The sequence below is a fragment of the Salmo salar genome, chromosome ssa19 (assembly GCF_905237065.1).
Source record: "Salmo salar chromosome ssa19, Ssal_v3.1, whole genome shotgun sequence".
Taxonomy (NCBI): Eukaryota; Metazoa; Chordata; class Actinopteri; order Salmoniformes; family Salmonidae; genus Salmo; species Salmo salar.
In genome coordinates, this window is record NC_059460.1 from 41,013,580 (window position 1) to 41,032,158 (window position 18,579).

Consider the following 18,579-nt stretch of genomic DNA (forward strand, 5'->3'; position numbering starts at 1 on the left):
TTGATGATATTACTAGTTTATCTAACGTGTCCTGCGTTGCGTATAATCGATGCAGTGCCTGTTCATTTCTCATCGAATCACAGCCTACTTCGACAAACAGGTGATGATTTAACAAACGCATTTGCGAAAAAAGCACTGTCGTTGCACCAATGTACCTAACCATAAACATCAATGCCTTTCTTTAAAATCAAAACACAAGTATATATTTTTAAACCTGCATATTTAGTTAATATTGCCTGCTAACATGAATTTGTGTCACTTCTCTAGCGTTCCGTGTAAGCAGTCAGGGTATACGCAGCAGTTTGGGCCGCCTGGCTCATTGCGAACTGTGTGAAGTCCATTTATTCCTAACAAAGACCGTAATTAATTTGCCAGAATTGTACATAATTATGACATAACATTTAAGGTTGTGCAATGTAACAGGACTATTTAGACTTATGGATGCCACCCGTTAGATAAAATATGGAACGGTTCCGTATTTCACTGAAATAATAAACGCTTAGTTTTCGAAATGATAGTTTCCGGATTCGACCATATTAATGACCAAAGGCTCGTATTTCTGTGTGTTATTATGTTATAATTAAGTCTATGATTTGATATTTGATAGAGCAGTCTGACTGAGCGATGGTAGGCAGCAGCATGTTTGTAAGCATTCATTCAAACAGCACCTTCGTGCGTTTTGCCAGCAGCTCTTCGCAATTCTTCAAGCATTGCGCTGTTTATGACTTCAAGCCTATCAACTCCCAAGATTAGGCTGGTGTAACCGATGTGAAATGGTTAGCTAGTTAGCGGGTGCGCGCTAATAGCGTTTCAAACGTCACTCGCTCTGAGACTTGGAGTAGTTGTTCCCCTTGCTCTACATGGGTAACACTGCTTCGAGGGTGGCTGTTGTCGATGTGTTCCTGGTTCGAGCCCAGGTAGGAGCGAGGAGAGAGACGGAAGCTATACTGTTACACTGGCAATACTAAAGTGCCTATAAGAACATCCAATACGTATATGAAATACAAATCGTATGTTCTCATGTTCTGAGTAAGGAACTTAAACGTTAGCTTTTTTACATGGCACATATTGCACTTTTACTTTCTTCTCCAACACTTTGTTTTTGCATTATTTAAACCAAATTGAACATGTTTCATTATTTATTTGAGGCTAAATTGATAGTATTTATGTATTATATTAAGTTAAAATAAGTGTTCATTCAGTATTGTTGTAATTGTCATTATTACAAATAAATCAATTTTCAAAAAAATCGTCCGATTAATCGGTATTGGCTTTTTTGGTCCTCCAATAATCGTTATCGGTATCGGCGTCGAAAAATCATAATCGGTCGACCTCTAGTTGGTACTCAATTTATACCATTTACATGCAAATAAATATTCAAATTTAAACACACTGGGAGTTTAGGGCGCTGTGCGCAAGGTAAAAATGTGTAATTCTGCCCCTGAGCAAGGCAGTTAACCCATTGTTCCCCTAGCGCCGAATACGGGGATGTCGATTATGGCACCTCTCTGATTCAGAGGGGTTGGGTTAAATGCGGAAGACACATTTCAGTTGAATGCGTTCAGTTGTACAACTGACTGGGTATTTCCCTCTCCTCGGGGTATATGTAGACGTACTACTGTAATGTAACGTATTGCCCCAGATCACATTTATTTGATGTGATTTATTTTTACAGGATGGATTGTGACAGAGAACAGTTATATGTCCTCAAATAAAGGTTATATTGCGTTGGGAACGATATGGTGCAACAGCACAAAGCTCTAGTTAATGATACTACAACGGAACTGATACTTTTCATTTCTGTATTTTACTGTTGTGACTCAATCAGGGATTCAAAATGTTATTTTGTATAGAGGTTGAATTAAATTATGATGCCCTATGTTTATCTTGCATATCTTCCTTTACATACAATTTAACTTAAATGTGAATGGTACACGTTTATTATATATATATATGTAGAGGTCCCCTGGAAAAAGTAAAGTTAGTCAAAACGCACCAATTTGTCAAACTGTCTGCGTTACTGTAGACAGTGTAGGCTACCCGTTTATCGTGGGCCGTGAGTTTCATTTCTACCAGCTTCTATGTTTAAACAAAGGTAGGCTACAGACTCCTGCCAAATGTTTTTGCTTTTTAAAAGTGTTCATTAAGAATCGCTTTTGGGTGACAGATTATGATCGCATTTAGGCAAATAATTGCATAAGGCAGCTGCCAATTTGAAAAAATGCAGTTGTCATTGTTTTTTTTTGTTTGTTGCTGTAGCCGAAGTATTATTTGCTATATGGACATGTATTTGCTTGCATTTTTCTTAAACATAAAAACTAAGCTACCTTTAGCGTTGGCAATTGCCCAAAATAAAGGAAATTCAAATGAGCAACCCAACCCTTTTGAATCATGCAAGGTTTTACAGCAAACTCAGTTCAAAGCTTACATTTTTATTTATCTACGCAAGTCAGTTAAGAACAAATTCTTATTTTCAATGACGGCCTAGGAACAGTGGGTTAACTGCCTTGTTCAGGGGCAGAACGACAGATTTGTACCTTGTCAGCTCAGGGATTCAATCATGCAACCTTTCAGTTACTAGTCCAACGCTCTAACCACTAGGCTACCTGCCATCCCTACACTCTAACCACTAGGCAACCTACCGTCCCTACACTCTAACCACTAAGCTACCTGCCGCCCCTACACTCTAACCACTAGGCTACCTGCCGTCCCTACACTCTAATCACTAGGCTACCTGCCATCCCTACACTCTAACCACTAGGCTACCTGCCGTCCCTACACTCTAACCACTAGGCTACCTGCCGCCCCTACACTCTAACCACTAGGCTACCTGCCGCCCCTACACTCTAACCACTAGGCTACCTGCCGTCCCTACACTCTAACCACTAGTCTACCTGCCCCCCTACACTCTAACCACTAGGCTACCTGCCGTCCCTACACTCTAACCACTAGGCTACCTGTCGCCCCTACACTCTAACCACTAGTCTACCTGCCGTCCCTACACTCTAACCACTAGGCTACCTGCCGTCCCTACACTCTAACCACTAGGCTACCTGCCGCCCCCTACACTCTAACCACTAGGCTACCTGCCGTCCCTACACTCTAACCACTAGGCTACCTGCCATCCCTACACTCTAACCACTAGGCTACCTGCCGTCCCTACACTCTAACCACTAGGCTACCTGCCGTCCCTACACTCTAACCACTAGGCTACCTGCCGCCCCTACACTCTAACCACTAGGCTACCTGCCGTCCCTACACTCTAACCACTAGTCTACCTGCCCCCTACACTCTAACCACTAGGCTACCTGCCGTCCCTACACTCTAACCACTAGGCTACCTGCCGCCCCTACACTCTAACCACTAGTCTACCTGCCGCCCCTACACTCTAACCACTAGTATACCTGCCGTCCCTACACTCTAACCACTAGGCTACCTGCCATCCCTACACTCTAACCACTAGTCTACCTGCCGCCCCTACACTCTAACCACTAGGCTACCTGCCATCCCTACACTCTAACCACTAGTCTACCTGCCGCCCCTTCACTCTAACCACTAGGCTACCTGCCGTCCCTACACTCTAACCACTTGTCTACCTGCCGCCCCTACACTCTAACCACTAGTATACCTGCCGTCCCTACACTCTAACCACTAGGCTACCTGCCATCCCTACACTCTAACCACTAGTCTACCTGCCATCCCTACACTCTAACCACTAGTCTACCTGCCCCCCTACACTCTAACCACTAGGCTACCTGCCGTCCCTACACTCTAACCACTAGGCTACCTGTCGCCCCTACACTCTAACCACTAGTCTACCTGCCGTCCCTACACTCTAACCACTAGGCTACCTGCCGTCCCTACACTCTAACCACTAGGCTACCTGCCGCCCCCTACACTCTAACCACTAGGCTACCTGCCGTCCCTACACTCTAACCACTAGGCTACCTGCCATCCCTACACTCTAACCACTAGGCTACCTGCCGTCCCTACACTCTAACCACTAGGCTACCTGCCGTCCCTACACTCTAACCACTAGGCTACCTGCCGTCCCTACACTCTAACCACTAGGCTACCTGCCGTCCCTACACTCTAACCACTAGGCTACCTGCCGTCCCTACACTCTAACCACTAGGCTACCTGCCGTCCCTACACTCTAACCACTAGGCTACCTGCCGTCCCTACACTCTAACCACAAGGCTACCTGCCGCCCCTACACTCTAACCACTAGGCTACCTGCCGTCCCTACACTCTAACCACTAGTCTACCTGCCCCCCTACACTCTAACCACTAGGCTACCTGCCGTCCCTACACTCTAACCACTAGGCTACCTGCCGCCCCTACACTCTAACCACTAGTCTACCTGCCGCCCCTACACTCTAACCACTAGTATACCTGCCGTCCCTACACTCTAACCACTAGGCTACCTGCCATCCCTACACTCTAACCACTAGTCTACCTGCCGCCCCTACACTCTAACCACTAGGCTACCTGCCATCCCTACACTCTAACCACTAGTCTACCTGCCGCCCCTTCACTCTAACCACTAGGCTACCTGCCGTCCCTACACTCTAACCACTAGTCTACCTGCCGCCCCTACACTCTAACCACTAGGCTACCTGCCGTCCCTACACTCTAACCACTAGTCTACCTGCCGACCCTACACTCTAACCACTAGTATACCTGCCGTCCCTACACTCTAACCACTAGGCTACCTGCCATCCCTACACTCTAACCACTAGTCTACCTGCCATCCCTACACTCTAACCACTAGTCTACCTGCCACCTCATACACCTGCTACTGCTATTGATATGAATCGTTCAGTACTAGCCTACATTTACGGTTGGTTTGCTCATTTAGGTTTTTATTTATTTTTGGTTTATTGCTGACACTAAATATATCACTTAGTTATGTAATAAGTGGGATTCTACAAAACATATTTTTGGGGTATTTAATTTCCGGGGGGGTTTTTCCACGAGAAGGATCTTTCTCCAAATGTTCCTTCATTTTATGAGTATTTATCTTCAGCTGGAGATCAAGCTAAGTGGTTCTCATTTGAACCCTCGGTCATATTTTGTGAAGAAGAGTAACAGTGTTTTTGTACAATATCTTCATCAAATTGGGTCTAAATACTGTAGGACATATCTGCTTTTCTCTTTGCTATTGCCTACATAGTAGCCTACCGACAATTGTACATTTACATGTGGATCATTTAGGAGACAATCTTGTCCTGACTTACAATCAGGAAAATCCTCAATCACAGATTCTTTCCAAGTTCACTTGTGAAATTCTGGGCATTGGATCAGGTCATATAGCCTACTGTAACATTACCACAGTTTGGGAAACACCTATGGCTGTGTTTACACAGGCAGCCCAATTCTGATATTTTTTTGTTTGTTTACTTATTGGTCTGTTTAGCAATCAGATAATTGAGGAAATGATCAGAATTGGGCTGCCTGTGTAAACTCAGCCATGGTGAAGGACACTTAGAAATGTACACTTAGAAATGTATCCTTAACAACCACAAGAGGGCAATAATATGAGATAACCAGAATGAATAGTAGCCTACAGATTGTAATGAAGGAATTGTAAATCCTCTATCCAGTGTTATTCCCTAAACCCATCTAGTCTAGGTCATTGGTTTTTTCTGAAGTGGTTGAATTCTGCAATAATTTGAGTTTGTTTTGTTGTAATTCCTTCGACATGACTGAAGGGGAAAAATACATGAGATGTGTTTCAATCCATCCCATTTGTTTTCAGGTTTGCCGCAGAGCTGTGGGAAAAAGGTGATAAGACAGTAATCACTGAAAACCAAACTATGGATGTCCACGAGCCTGAAGACAAGTGAGTTAGTAGCTTTGTTATGTGTTCACTTTTTATCCTGACATCTTAACTGTTTTAGATACAGTATCTAGTTTCTGTGAAACTCTGGCTAGTCCCTCTTTTTATGGTTACTGGCAAATTATATTGTAACATGCACCAAATGGTAATGTAACCGCTAGGTTAGCCTTTGGATTGGAAGTGTGTCATGAGCTCCTCTGAGAGATAACTCTTTAGGGACTGTGGTTAGAGTTCACCTTGAGGTCAGCCAGGCGTCCGGGATCTAATGCCCCCCAGTGGCCACACCTTGTCCTACAGAAAATGTTGGAATTTGCTCAGTTTAATTTAACGAGGCAAGTTAGTTAAAGAACAAATTCTTAATTGCAATGATGGCCTACCCCGGCCAATTGTGCACCACCCTATGGGACTCCCACTACAGTACCTGGAATGCAGTGCCTTAGACCGCTGCACCACTCGAGAGCCCACTTTTAACCCAAATTTAGTATCATATCTGTCAAGTAATTACCATTTCACCTTGTCATTTCTTAGTGGGCCTACATACTACGTAAATTAATATAGTATTAATTGTCATTAACTACACAAATAAACCGGGTAACAGTTGCTTCCTCTCCTCTGTCATCCAACAGAAACAATGGCATGTGGCTGATCTTTTTCATGTTGGGTTTAGGAACTCTCCTGCCATGGAACTTCTTCATGACAGCCACCATGGTAGAGCACAACATTAGTTCTCATCATCTACTTTCAGACTGAACAATAAATGAATACATTCCAGAAATACAATGCCAGAGCTTTTAGTGAGACGTCTGTATTCAGTCTGTATTCAGTCTGTTTTCTTTTCCAAATATTTTTCAAGTGTTACTTCCCAGATTGTCTGGATATTATCTTGTGATAATTCACAGAGATACTGATACCCCCTTATCTATTCATTAGAATAATTAATTTTAACAGCATTTTTTCAAGTACTCAAAGTGCTTTACATAATATTTGATACATTATTGTATTGCATCCACTTCCAATGGATAGCACCTACCTGGGTGATGCATGACAGCCATGTTGCTGCAGAACTTTCGCCACACATTAGCAATGAACTAAAATTGAAGGTCTGTCCTCTTGTCTCTCTACAGTATTTTACCAGCCGTCTCAGAGACCCCACCCAAATATCAACCAACAAACCCTACGACCGTAGCCCTGTGGAGGCCAGTTACAATAACGTATCGACACTTTGTGCCATGGTGCCTTTACTGATATTCACCTGTCTCAACTCAGTCCTGCATCACAGGTTAGTTAGCCCACCACGTCACCCCCACCCGCCCCACAATATCTTGAGTTTCCTAATGCATTAAAGCAATACTCCAAAAAGGTAAATCTTCATGTTTTTTGGGGACAAGATAATATCATAGTAATTGTATAGCTTGGCCCAGCTCGGCTCAGTAGTGTTAAAAGTGCACTAGCCAGGCAGAGGACCCACTTCTGATCAACATAAGATTGACCTCAGATTATTTGACTCCGACTCTCTAACTCCCAGGATTCCTCAAAAGTTCCGGATCATGGGCAGCCTGGTGGTGATTTTGGTGCTGTTTCTTATCACGGCCATCATGGTGAAAATAGACATGGCCGCGGTCCCTTTCTTCACATTAACCATGATCAAGATTGTTATCATAAACTGTGAGTTTCTTTAGCCTACGGCCTCTTTTTTTGTTTTGGCCCCTTCCTCCTTCTTTTTAACCAGTCAATTCTTTCCCTTTGAGTTGTCCTGAAAGCACAATTAGACCTCACTCACCCTTCAATGTGGTCTGTCTTTACTTGACATTTTGTTAATTTAACACAGTGGTTCCCAAACTGTGGGGCACACCCCCTGGTAGGGCACGGGTAAATACCTTATTTCCATAAGTATTCAGACCATTTGCTATGAGACTCGAAATTGAGCTCAGGTGAATCCTGTTTTCATGTTGATCATCCATGAGATGTTTCTACAACTTGATTGGAGTCCACCTGTGGTAGATTCAATTGATTGAACATGATTTGGAAAGGCACACAGCTGTCTATATAAGGTCCCACAGTTGACAGTGCATGTCAGAGCAAAAACCAAGCCATGAAGTCGAAGGAATTGTTTGTAGAGCTCTGAGACAGGATTGTGTTGAGGCACAGATCTGGGGAAGAGTACTGAAAAATATCTGCAGTGTTGAAGATCGCCAAGAACACAGTGGCCTCCATCATTCTTAAATGGAAGAAGTTTGGAACCAACAAGACTCTTTCTAGAGCTGGCTGCCGGGCCAAACTGAGCAATCGGGGGAGAAGGGCCTTGGTCAGGGAGGTGACCAAGAACTCGATGGTCACTCTGACAGAGCTCCAGAGTTCCTCTGTGGAGATGGTAGAACCTTCCAGAAGGACAACCATCTCTGCAGCACTCCACCAATCAGGCCTTTATGGTAGAGTGGCCAGACGGAAGCCACTGCTCAGTAAAAGGCACATAACATCCCACTTGGAGTTTGACAAAAGTCACCTAAAGACTCTCAGACCATGAGAAACAAGATTCTCTGGTCTGATGAAACCAAGATTGAACTCTTTGACCTGAATGCCAAGCGTCACATCTGGAGGAAACCTGCCACCATCCCTACAGTGAAGCATGGTAGTGGCAGCATCATGCTGTGGGAATGTTTTTCAGCGGCAGGGACTGGGAGACTAGTCAGGATCGAGGGAAAGATGAATGGAGCAAAGTACAGCGAGATCCTTGATGAAAACCGCAGGATGTTCCCCAGTGCTGGAAGGGAAGCCCCGTGAAAAAGTTTGGAAAGCCCTGACTTAGCAGACGCTCTTATTCATTCAGCTGCCAAGAAGACAAATACAGTAATTATCTGTAACCCAAATGTATTTTTAGACTGAGAAGTAAGATTATTGAACACTCAAACTGCATATTAAATGTTAGCTTCATGTTTGTATGACTGGACTCGGTGTTATAGACTGTGTTTATTTATTTTTTGAAAACCTTTCTTCAGCCTTTGGAGCTATCCTGCAGGGCAGTCTGTTTGGCATGGCAGGCCTTCTGCCCGCCAAATACACCACACCCATAATGAGTGGGCAAGGCCTGGCGGGCACTTTCGCTGCCTTCTCCATGATCTGTGCTATCGCAAGTACGTCTGAGAGATGATACACCTTTTTATTTCAGAATTAACACATCTACAGATATATATATAATCATAAAAAATACCTGTTTTTACATTTTTACTACTAATGCTTTAATTCTCTCTCTCTCTCTCTCTCTCTCTCTCTCTCTCTCTCTCTCTCTCTCTCTCTCTCTCTCTCTCTCTCTCTCTCTCTCTATAGGTGGCTCAGCACTAAATGATGTTGCTTTTGGATACTTCCTCACCGCCTGTGTAGTGATCATATTGGCCATAATGTCCTATGCGGTCCTCCCTAAACTGGTAATAATCTCTGGATTTAAAATGTTATTATTACATATATTTGACTGAAAAATGGGGTTAGGAGATGCTACTCGATGATAATAAAACTAATACTTCATAATACAACTAAACTTCATAATACAGCTAATACAACTAATACTTCATAATGCAACTAATACTTCACAATACAACTAATACTTCATAATGCAACTAATACTTCCTAATAAAACTAATACTTCCTAATACAACTAATACTTCATAATGCAACTAATACTTCATAATTTACATTTAACATTTACATTTAAGTCATTTAGCAGACACTCTTATCCAGAGCGACTTACAAATTGGTACATTCACCTTATGATATCCAGTGGAACAACCACTTTACAATAGTGCATCTAAGTCCTTTAAGGGGGGTTAGAAGGATTACTTTATGCTATCCTAGGTATTCCTTGAAGAGGTGGGGTTTCAGGTGTCTCCGGAAGGTGGTGATTGACTCCGCTGTCCTGGCGTCATAATGCAACTAATACTTCACAATACAACTAATACTTCATAATGCAACTAATACTTCATAATACAACTAATACAACTAATAAAACAAATACTTCATAATACAACTAATACTTCATAATGCAACTAATACTTCATAATACAACTAATACAACTAATACTTCAAAATACAACTAATACTTCATAATGCAACTAATACTTCATAATACAACTAATATTTCATAATGCAACTAATACTTCATAATACAACTAATACTTCATAATACAACTAATAATTCATAATACTCGTCCCCTTTTCATTCATCACATATTAATTTACCAGTGTATAAATGTCAAATATATGTAATACCTCCATTCCAGCCATTCCTGTTAATCTCTTCTGTTTCGTTAACATCCCCAGACAGTGTCAGATAATTGATTGTAATTTCGTGTTGTTCTGAACCTTACCTTAGGAGTTCTACCAATATTACAACAAGAGACAAAGTGGAAACAGGCTTAGTAAGGAGGTGAACAGGCTGGAAGGTAAAATGACAGCCATTTATGTTTTGTCAGATATGTAGAAATAAGAGAAAGATAGTTGTCATGTTTTATGTATAGATAGGTAAATCCAAGCCATGCATAAACTTGGACACTTGTTGAATATATTTTTATTCAAACATTTGTATTAGGCTACCAATTTTAATGATCATGAAAGCAATGTATTGGATAGCCTCATTCCTTATCCCTTCAGAAAATGCTGCAGCGACTACAACAGTTCTCAAACAAGGAGAAGAGGAACAAACCATGTCCATGTTGACCATCTTCAAGAAGGTATGCCATAATTATTTTTAGATTGAGGCCGGAATTCAAACCATGGCTCGCTTTAGAGGACCCTAGACAGCCCACAATGAGGCTTTTAATTAAAGACATTTTCTCAGATGTTCACGGAGATCGCATTCATGGTAAACTCTGCACATGTTGTAACTCTGCACATCAACTGTAAATTAAAAAGTTTGTTACACCACGGATTAAATCCCGACCTAAAACAATTCAGGAGATTAATTGAAATTCTATTGATGAACTGAAAATCGTTACTGCGCTTTAAAAGCACATACAAAACACGACATTACATCATTTTTAGAGACACATTTGCAGATACTTATCGCTAATCGATAAAAATGACAAGTTAATTTAGCTGTCTCCAGCATGACGAATGACCAGTCACTTTCATAGCATATTATGAGTTTGGGTATTTAAAAAAAAAATAATCATGAATTTCAATTAACTTTCTGAATTGGAAAAACAATGAAAACCAATACACTTTTTATATACTGTAGGTGTTTAAAATTAATTAGAAACCCACTATAGTAATAAATATTTTTTAAATACTCGTTTTTCCATGACTTAGAAAGTAGATCCCTAAACTAAAGTCACCTTCAATCACACGTTTGATATTCTTCACTATACCTACCCGCATACTGCTCTCTATCCTTCTCTTTCTCCTGGGTTGAATGAATCTGTCGTGGACAAACGGACGTAACATAATGTATGTTATCGTTGCGTCTGTCAACAGACTAAGTGACAATTTAAAGCGTCTGTATGCGTCTGCGTGCAGATATTATGAAGACATTTTTTCATTGAGAAATACAAGGAACTTTGTTCCGGTGACCGGATTTTTCATTACTTCATCATTTGGACAAATCACGATTTCGCAGGTGGTCGCATCTTTATAATTTCAGAAGTGGAGGGGACATCTGGCTCAAAAACTGGTTAAGAGTTTCCATTTAGGGGGCTGGAGTCTTCGCTAGTCACGCTAGTGCTGCAGGAGGGACTGGTGCACTTAAAATAGATGGCATCATGAGGAGGGGAAATTATGTGGATATATTGAAGCAACATCTCAAGACATCAGTCAGGAAGTTAAAGCTTGGTCGCAAATGGGTCTTCCAAATGGACAATGACCCCAAGCATACTTTGAAAGTTGTGGCAAAATGGCTTAAGGACAACAAAGTCAAGGTATTGGAGTGGCCATCACAAAGCCCTCACCTCAATCCTATAGAAAATGTGTGGGCAGAACTGAAAAAGCATGTGGGAGCAAGGAGGCCTACAAACCTGACTCAGTTACACCAGCTCTGTCAGGAGGAATGGGCCAAAATTCACCCAACTTATTGTGGGAAGCTTGTGGAAAGCTACCCAAAACGTTTGACCCAAGTTAAACCATTTAAAGGCAATGCTACCAAATACTAATTGAGTGTATGTGAAGTTCTGACCCACTGGGAATGTGATGGAAGAAATAAAAGCTGAAATAAAGAATTCTCTCTACTATTATTCTGACATTTCACATTCTTAAAATCAAGTGTATGTAAACTTCCGACTTCAACTGTATATTTAGAATGTGTAATATCGTTCTAATTCAAAACATTAAATTACGTAGCATTGTTGAAATATTCCCCATTTATTTTGAATGTGGCACTAACATGGCTGCCATAGAATGTTGTAGTGTTATATATACATTTGTAAGTCGCTCTGGATAAGAGCGTCTGCTAAATGACGTAAATGTAAATGTAAATAAATGCTGATGCATCATAATGCAGAAACCTCAATGTCCCAACCATTCGATTTCTATCGTCCCAACTCTCCAAATAGGTGATCTAAAGTACTTTCTTCTTGACCCATTGACTGTAGATCTGGGTCCTGGCTCTCTCTGTATGTTTCGCCTTCACCGTCACCATCGGTGTCTACCCTGCTGTCACAGTGGATGTCAAGTCTACCGTCGCTAATGGAGGCGCCTGGGGTGTGTGTGTGTGTGTCTGTGTGTATGAATATCTATACCAAGAGCATGGTTTATGTGTTCATTTTACGGTATACTTATATACTTTTCATTTACAAGCCTTTACAAAAAAATGACCATATTCACTGGTAATGTGTGTTATTGTACGTTACCCTCTCCTCTCAGAGATGTACTTCATCCCTGTGTGTTGTTTCCTGCTCTTTAACCTGAGCGACTGGGCTGGGAGAAGCCTTACAGCTGTGTGCATGTGGGTAAGTCAGCAACAATACACATGATACAGAATGGAAGAAATTGGCTCATTTCAATGAATATGCCTGAAACTAACTGATACTTACTTGAATTGTGGATATTGTGAACTAAGGATTCCAGCTCATACGAACAGAACAGTAGAGGTTAAACATAAGCCTTTACTGGCATTTTAAGAGACAAAAAAATACAAGTAAACTTTGAACTACACTGAATTTAAGATAAATACCTTTTGCATCTTAACTACTTATCTTGTGGTGACGTTGTGAATGTGATGCATGTATCAATCCAGTTTCTATTCATTTTACAACCGGTTTCATTAAAACAAACACGGCAGTAACATTTTATTAATCAATGTTTTTATCGAATGTGAATTTAAGTCATCATCTTCTATCGAATAAAGCACTTATCACTTAGCCTTGGCACTATCCCTTAGCCTTGGCACTACAACTTAGCCTTACCACTATCCCTTAGCCTTAGCACTATCCCTTAGCCTTAGTACTATCCCTTAGCCTTAGTACTATCCCTTAGCCTTACCACTATCCCTTAGCACTATCCCTTAGCCTTAGCACTATCCCTTAGCCTTGGCACTATCCCTTAGCCTTAGTACTATCCCTTAGCCTTAGTACTATCCCTTAGCCTTACCACTATCCCTTAGCCTTAGTACTATCCCTTAGCCTTAGCACTATCCCTTAGCCTTGGCACTTAGCCTTAGCACTACGACTTAGCACTATCCCTTAGCCTCAGCACTATCACTTAGCCTTAGTACTATCCCTTAGCCTTAGCACTATGGCATTTAATTGAATGTGCATGTGCTATGTCTCTTTCTCTGCCATCCACTTTCAGCCTGGGAAGGACAGCAAACTGGTGCCCATTTTTATGGTAGCCCGTGTGATCTTTGTGCCTCTCTTCATGCTGTGCAACGTTCAGCCCCGCTACAATCTGCCTGTCGTCTTTCAACACGATGCCTGGTTCGTCGTCTTCATGATCCTCTTCGCCTTCTCCAGTGGATACCTGGCCAGCCTCTGCATGTGCTTCGGGCCCAAGTAAGACCACTTGCCTCCTTCGCCTGGGCAAAAACCCAGATAGATTTGAAACTTTCAAGGTAGCCTACAGGGCGACATTTTCCTCTCACAATGACACACACGTAGTTGAACTAACCGTTTGCAATGCTAACTAACATTTGACATAGATGGGATGAGTAAAATTATATACTGCTCAAAAAATAAAGGGAACACTTAAACAACACAATGTAACTCCAAGTCAATCACACTTCTGTGAAATCAAACTGTCCACTTAGGAAGCAACACTGATTGACAATAAATGTCACATGCTGTTGTGCAAATGGAATAGACAACAGGTGGAAATTATAGGCAATTAGCAAGACACCCCCAATAAAGGAGTGGTTCTGCAGGTGGTGACCACAGACCACTTCTCAGTTCCTATGCTTCCTGGCTGATGTTTTGGTCACTTTTGAATGCTGGCGGTGCTTTCACTCTAGTGGTAGCATGAGACGGAGTCAACAACCCACACAAGTGGCTCAGGTAGTGCAGCTCATCCAGGATGGCACATCAATGCGAGCTGTGGCAAGAAGGTTTGCTGTGTCTGTCAGCGTAGTGTCCAGAGCATGGAGGCGCTACCAGGAGACAGGCCAGTACATCAGGAGACGTGGAGGAGGCCGTAGGAGGGCAACAACCCAGCACCAGGACCACTACCTCCGCCTTTGTGCAAGGAGGAGCACTGCCAGAGCCCTGCAAAATGACCTCCAGCAGGGCACAAATGTGCATGTGTCTGCTCAAACGGTCAGAAACAGACTCCATGAGGGTGGTATGAGGGCCCGACGTCCACAGGTGGGGGGGTTGTGCTTACAGCCCAACACCGTGCAGGACGTTTGGCATTTGCCAGAGAACACCAAGATTGGCAAATTCGCCACTGGCGCCCTGTGCTCTTCACAGATGAAAGCATGTTCACACTGAGCACATGTGACAGACGTGACAGTCTGGAGACGCTGTGGAGAACGTTCTGCTGCCTGCAACATCCTCCAGCGTGACCGGTTTGGCGGTGGGTCAGTCATGGTGTGGGGTGGCATTTCTTTGGGGGGCCGCAGAGGTAGCCAGAGGTAGCCTGACTGCCATTAGGTACCGAGATGAGATCCTCAGACCCCTTGTGAGACCATATGCTGGTGCGGTTGGCCCTGGGTTCCTCCTAATGCAAGACCATGCTAGACCTCATGTGGCTGGAGTGTGTCAGCAGTTCCTGCAAGAGGAAGGCATTGATGCTATGGACTGGCCCGCCCGCCCGTTCCCCAGACCTGAATCCAATTGAGCACATCTGGGACATCATGTCTCGCTCCATCCACCAACGCCACGTTGCACCACAGACTGTCCAGGAGTTGGCGGATGCTTTAGTCCAGGTCTGAGAGGAGATCCCTCAGGAGACCATCCGCCACCTCATCAGGAGCATGCCCAGGCGTTGTAGGGAGGTCATACAGGCACGTGAAGGCCACACACACTACTGAGCCTCATTGTGACTTGTTTTAAGGACATGACATCAAAGTTGGATCAGCCTGTAGTGTGGTTTTCCACTTTAATTTCGAGTGTGACTCCAAATCCAGACCTCCATGGGTTGATAAATTGGATTTCCATTGATTATTTTTGTGTGATTTTGTTGTCAGCACATTCAACTATGTAAAGAAAAAAGTATTTAATAAGATTATTTCATTCATTCAGATCTAGGATGTTATTTTAGTGTTCCCTTTATTTTTTTGAGCAGTGTAATATGCAGCGTGATTTAGGCCTACACTAACCTTTCTTCAACAATGTTAGGAGGCACAATACACACGGTACAAGCTAAGCATTTGCGTAAGGTGTAATTTATTGCAAGAGAAAAATATCTCCCTGTTTCACAGCCTGCACCTAAAGTATTACCACAGTAGGTTGGTCCCAGATCTGTTTGTAGCCTGGTCCCAGAATTGTTTGTAGCCTGGTCCCAGAATTGTTTGTAGCCTGGTCGCAGACTTGTTTGTAGCCTGGTCCCAGACCTGTCTGTAGCCTGGTCCCAGACCTGATTGTAGCCTGGTCCCAGACCTGTCTGTAGCCTGGTCCCAGATCTGTTTGTGCTTTTGCCTACTGCTCCATTGGCGTGGTCAAGCCATGTTCTGCATGACATTTCCATAAGGAGTTGGCCAGACAGCAGAAACACACAGCCACCCAGGCCATACCTGATCCCCCTCTCTCTCTCTCTCACTCTCTCCTTTCTCTTCTCTCTCCTTCTCTTTCTTTTTCTCCTTTCTCTCTCTCTCTCTCTCTCTCTCTCTTTCTTTCTTTCTTTCCAGATTAGTTGCTCCTCATGAGGCAGAGACGGCTGGTGCCATCATGGCCTTCTTCCTGTCCCTGGGTTTGGCTCTGGGAGCATCCTTCTCATTCCTCTTCAGAGCCATAGTCTAAAATAGCCCCCTGTGGGGAGCATGCATAACCCAAACATAACTGACATAACCCAAACATAACTGACATAACCCAAACATAACTGACATAACCCAAACATAACATAACCCAAACATAACTGACATAACCCAAACATAAGTAACATAACCCAAACATAACTGACATAACCCAAACATAAGTAACATAACCCAAACATAACTGACATAACCCAAACATAACTGACATAACCCAAACATAACTGACATAACCCAAACATAACATAACCCAAACATAACTGACATAACCCAAACATAACATAACCCAAACATAACTGACATAACCCAAACATAAGTAACATAACCCAAACATAACTGACATAACCCAAACATAAGTAACATAACCCAAACATAAGTAACATAACCCAAACATAAGTAACATAACCCAAACATAAGTAACATAGCCCAAACATAAGTAACATAGCCCAAACATAAGTAACATAACCCAAACATAAGTAACATAACCCAAACATAAGTAACATAGCCCAAACATAACTAACATAACCCAAACATAAGTAACATAGCCCAAACATAAGTAACATAACCCAAACATAAGTAACATAACCCAAACATAAGTAACATAACCCAAACATAAGTAACATAACCCAAACATAAGTAACATAACCCAAACATAAGTAACATAACCCAAACATAAGTAACATAACCCAAACATAAGTAACATAACCCAAACATAAGTAACATAGCCCAAACATAAGTAACATAGCCCAAACATAAGTAACATAACCCAAACATAACTGACATAACCCAAACATAACTGACATAACCCAAACATGATTCTCAACTGTTTGTGTATATTTTTAAACAAGTGATACTGATTCACTTCAAATCTGGTCATCCAAAGAACAGAAAGTGTGGCAAGCAGCTTAAGGCCTGTATTCAATCCGATCCCGCTTTGTCGGCTAGGCTATGTGCTATTTAAAGGTCATTTCCGATTGAGAGGACATAATGTATGCAGCATTTACCGTTGAAGTGGTCTTACATGAATGCCTTTTAAAGGTGCATAGCCGACAAAGCGCAATCAGATTGAATCCTGGCCTTATTAGTAGTAGGATTATTTTATTTGACAGCAACCAAACTAAAATGGAACATAGCAGAAGGTTTGTGAAACATCTCCCATGTTCCTATCACATTCTATGCCTTTGGATTCTGTAGCAATCCGTATGAAGCGGAATCCTTACTAGGCTACAGTGGAGGCTGCTGAGGGGAGGACAGCTTATAGTAATGGATGGAATGGAGTCCGTGGAATGGTATCAACCACGTGTTTGACAGCCTGGATGTATGTATATGTATATATAAGCATGTATATGTATGTACAGTTGAAGTTGGAAGTTTACATACACCTTAGCCAAATACATTTAAACTCAGTTTTTCACAATTCCTGACATTTATTCCTAGTAAAACAAATCCCTGTCTTAGGTCAGATGAATGCACTAACTGTGACTGTGATATGTGGTTGTCTCACCTATCTATGCACTTAATGTAAAGGCATCCGCATACGTAGGTTCGGTTTGCTCCTCGCAGAACTCGGGTAGGCATGGCGACTATCTGTGCTCGCATACTCCCTAAAGACCTTCGCTTGAAAAACAAGAAAAAAAAACTGCAATATTACCGTTTGTCTCTCTTGATCCACCGTAGCAACAACATAGCTAGGAACACTTCCTCAAAATAGTCCAAATGAATCTAACTCAAGAAATCTGTCATTAATTATGACGTTTTTGGTCTTAGTCGCAGCTATTTTACATCTAGCTAAGATGTTTGGTGCAATATTTCTGAAATGAAAAAATGTGCATGAAAACTAGTAGTCTCTCGTTGAATGACTTCATGTTCCCACTCCTACTAGGTGTAGTACTGTTGACCAATCACCGAACCCTGCGGAAGACCAAACCATCACAAAATGTTCATAATATATACCCAAACTGTTTTGACTGGAAAGCATACGGTAACCATAAGTCGCTCTGGATAAGAGCATCTGCTAAATGACAAATGTTGCTTACAGTAGTGTAATTGTATATGGTCTCAATGTAGTGTCCCGAATACAGTACTTTCAATTTGAATTATGATGGGATAAACACTAAGCAGCCTTCAAAAAGCCTACTTTACAAAAGTCGATGAGGAAAACAATTCTATATCTAGTGTAGTATTGTTACGAAACCAATAACTAGCCCGCTAAAAATAAAACTACAAAAATCATGGCTAAACTCAAAACAAAAGGCCATTGAACAAACCTGACTGATCACCTTAATGACCTTAGACACAGCAGAGTAATTACCCAGGCTTAGCTCTGCACCTAGACTGCCACCTGGTGATCACGTGT

At 42.1% G+C, this 18,579-nt stretch overlaps 1 protein-coding gene across 2 annotated transcripts in view; it reads left to right on the forward strand.

Annotated features, from left to right (window-relative positions):
- LOC106578812 (equilibrative nucleoside transporter 1) overlaps nucleotides 1-16,492 on the forward strand; it is a 19,609-nt gene extending 3,117 nt beyond the window's left edge. The window contains exons 2-13 of one of the 2 annotated variants that reach the window (XM_045702318.1): nucleotides 5,762-5,845; nucleotides 6,469-6,550; nucleotides 6,967-7,121; nucleotides 7,368-7,507; nucleotides 8,839-8,973; nucleotides 9,167-9,264; nucleotides 10,206-10,275; nucleotides 10,484-10,563; nucleotides 12,415-12,523; nucleotides 12,686-12,771; nucleotides 13,613-13,812; nucleotides 16,106-16,492. In XM_045702318.1, coding sequence (XP_045558274.1) covers nucleotides 5,820-5,845; nucleotides 6,469-6,550; nucleotides 6,967-7,121; nucleotides 7,368-7,507; nucleotides 8,839-8,973; nucleotides 9,167-9,264; nucleotides 10,206-10,275; nucleotides 10,484-10,563; nucleotides 12,415-12,523; nucleotides 12,686-12,771; nucleotides 13,613-13,812; nucleotides 16,106-16,118 — 1,194 coding nt within the window. In that variant the 5' untranslated portion in view covers nucleotides 5,762-5,819 and the 3' untranslated portion in view covers nucleotides 16,119-16,492. Of the gene's footprint in view, nucleotides 1-5,761; nucleotides 5,846-6,468; nucleotides 6,551-6,966; nucleotides 7,122-7,367; nucleotides 7,508-8,838; nucleotides 8,974-9,166; nucleotides 9,265-10,205; nucleotides 10,276-10,483; nucleotides 10,564-12,414; nucleotides 12,524-12,685; nucleotides 12,772-13,612; nucleotides 13,813-16,100 lie in introns of both variants that reach the window. The other variant, XM_014157986.2, reaches the window with a different exon arrangement.
- The last annotated feature ends 2,087 nt before the right edge of the window (nucleotides 16,493-18,579 follow it).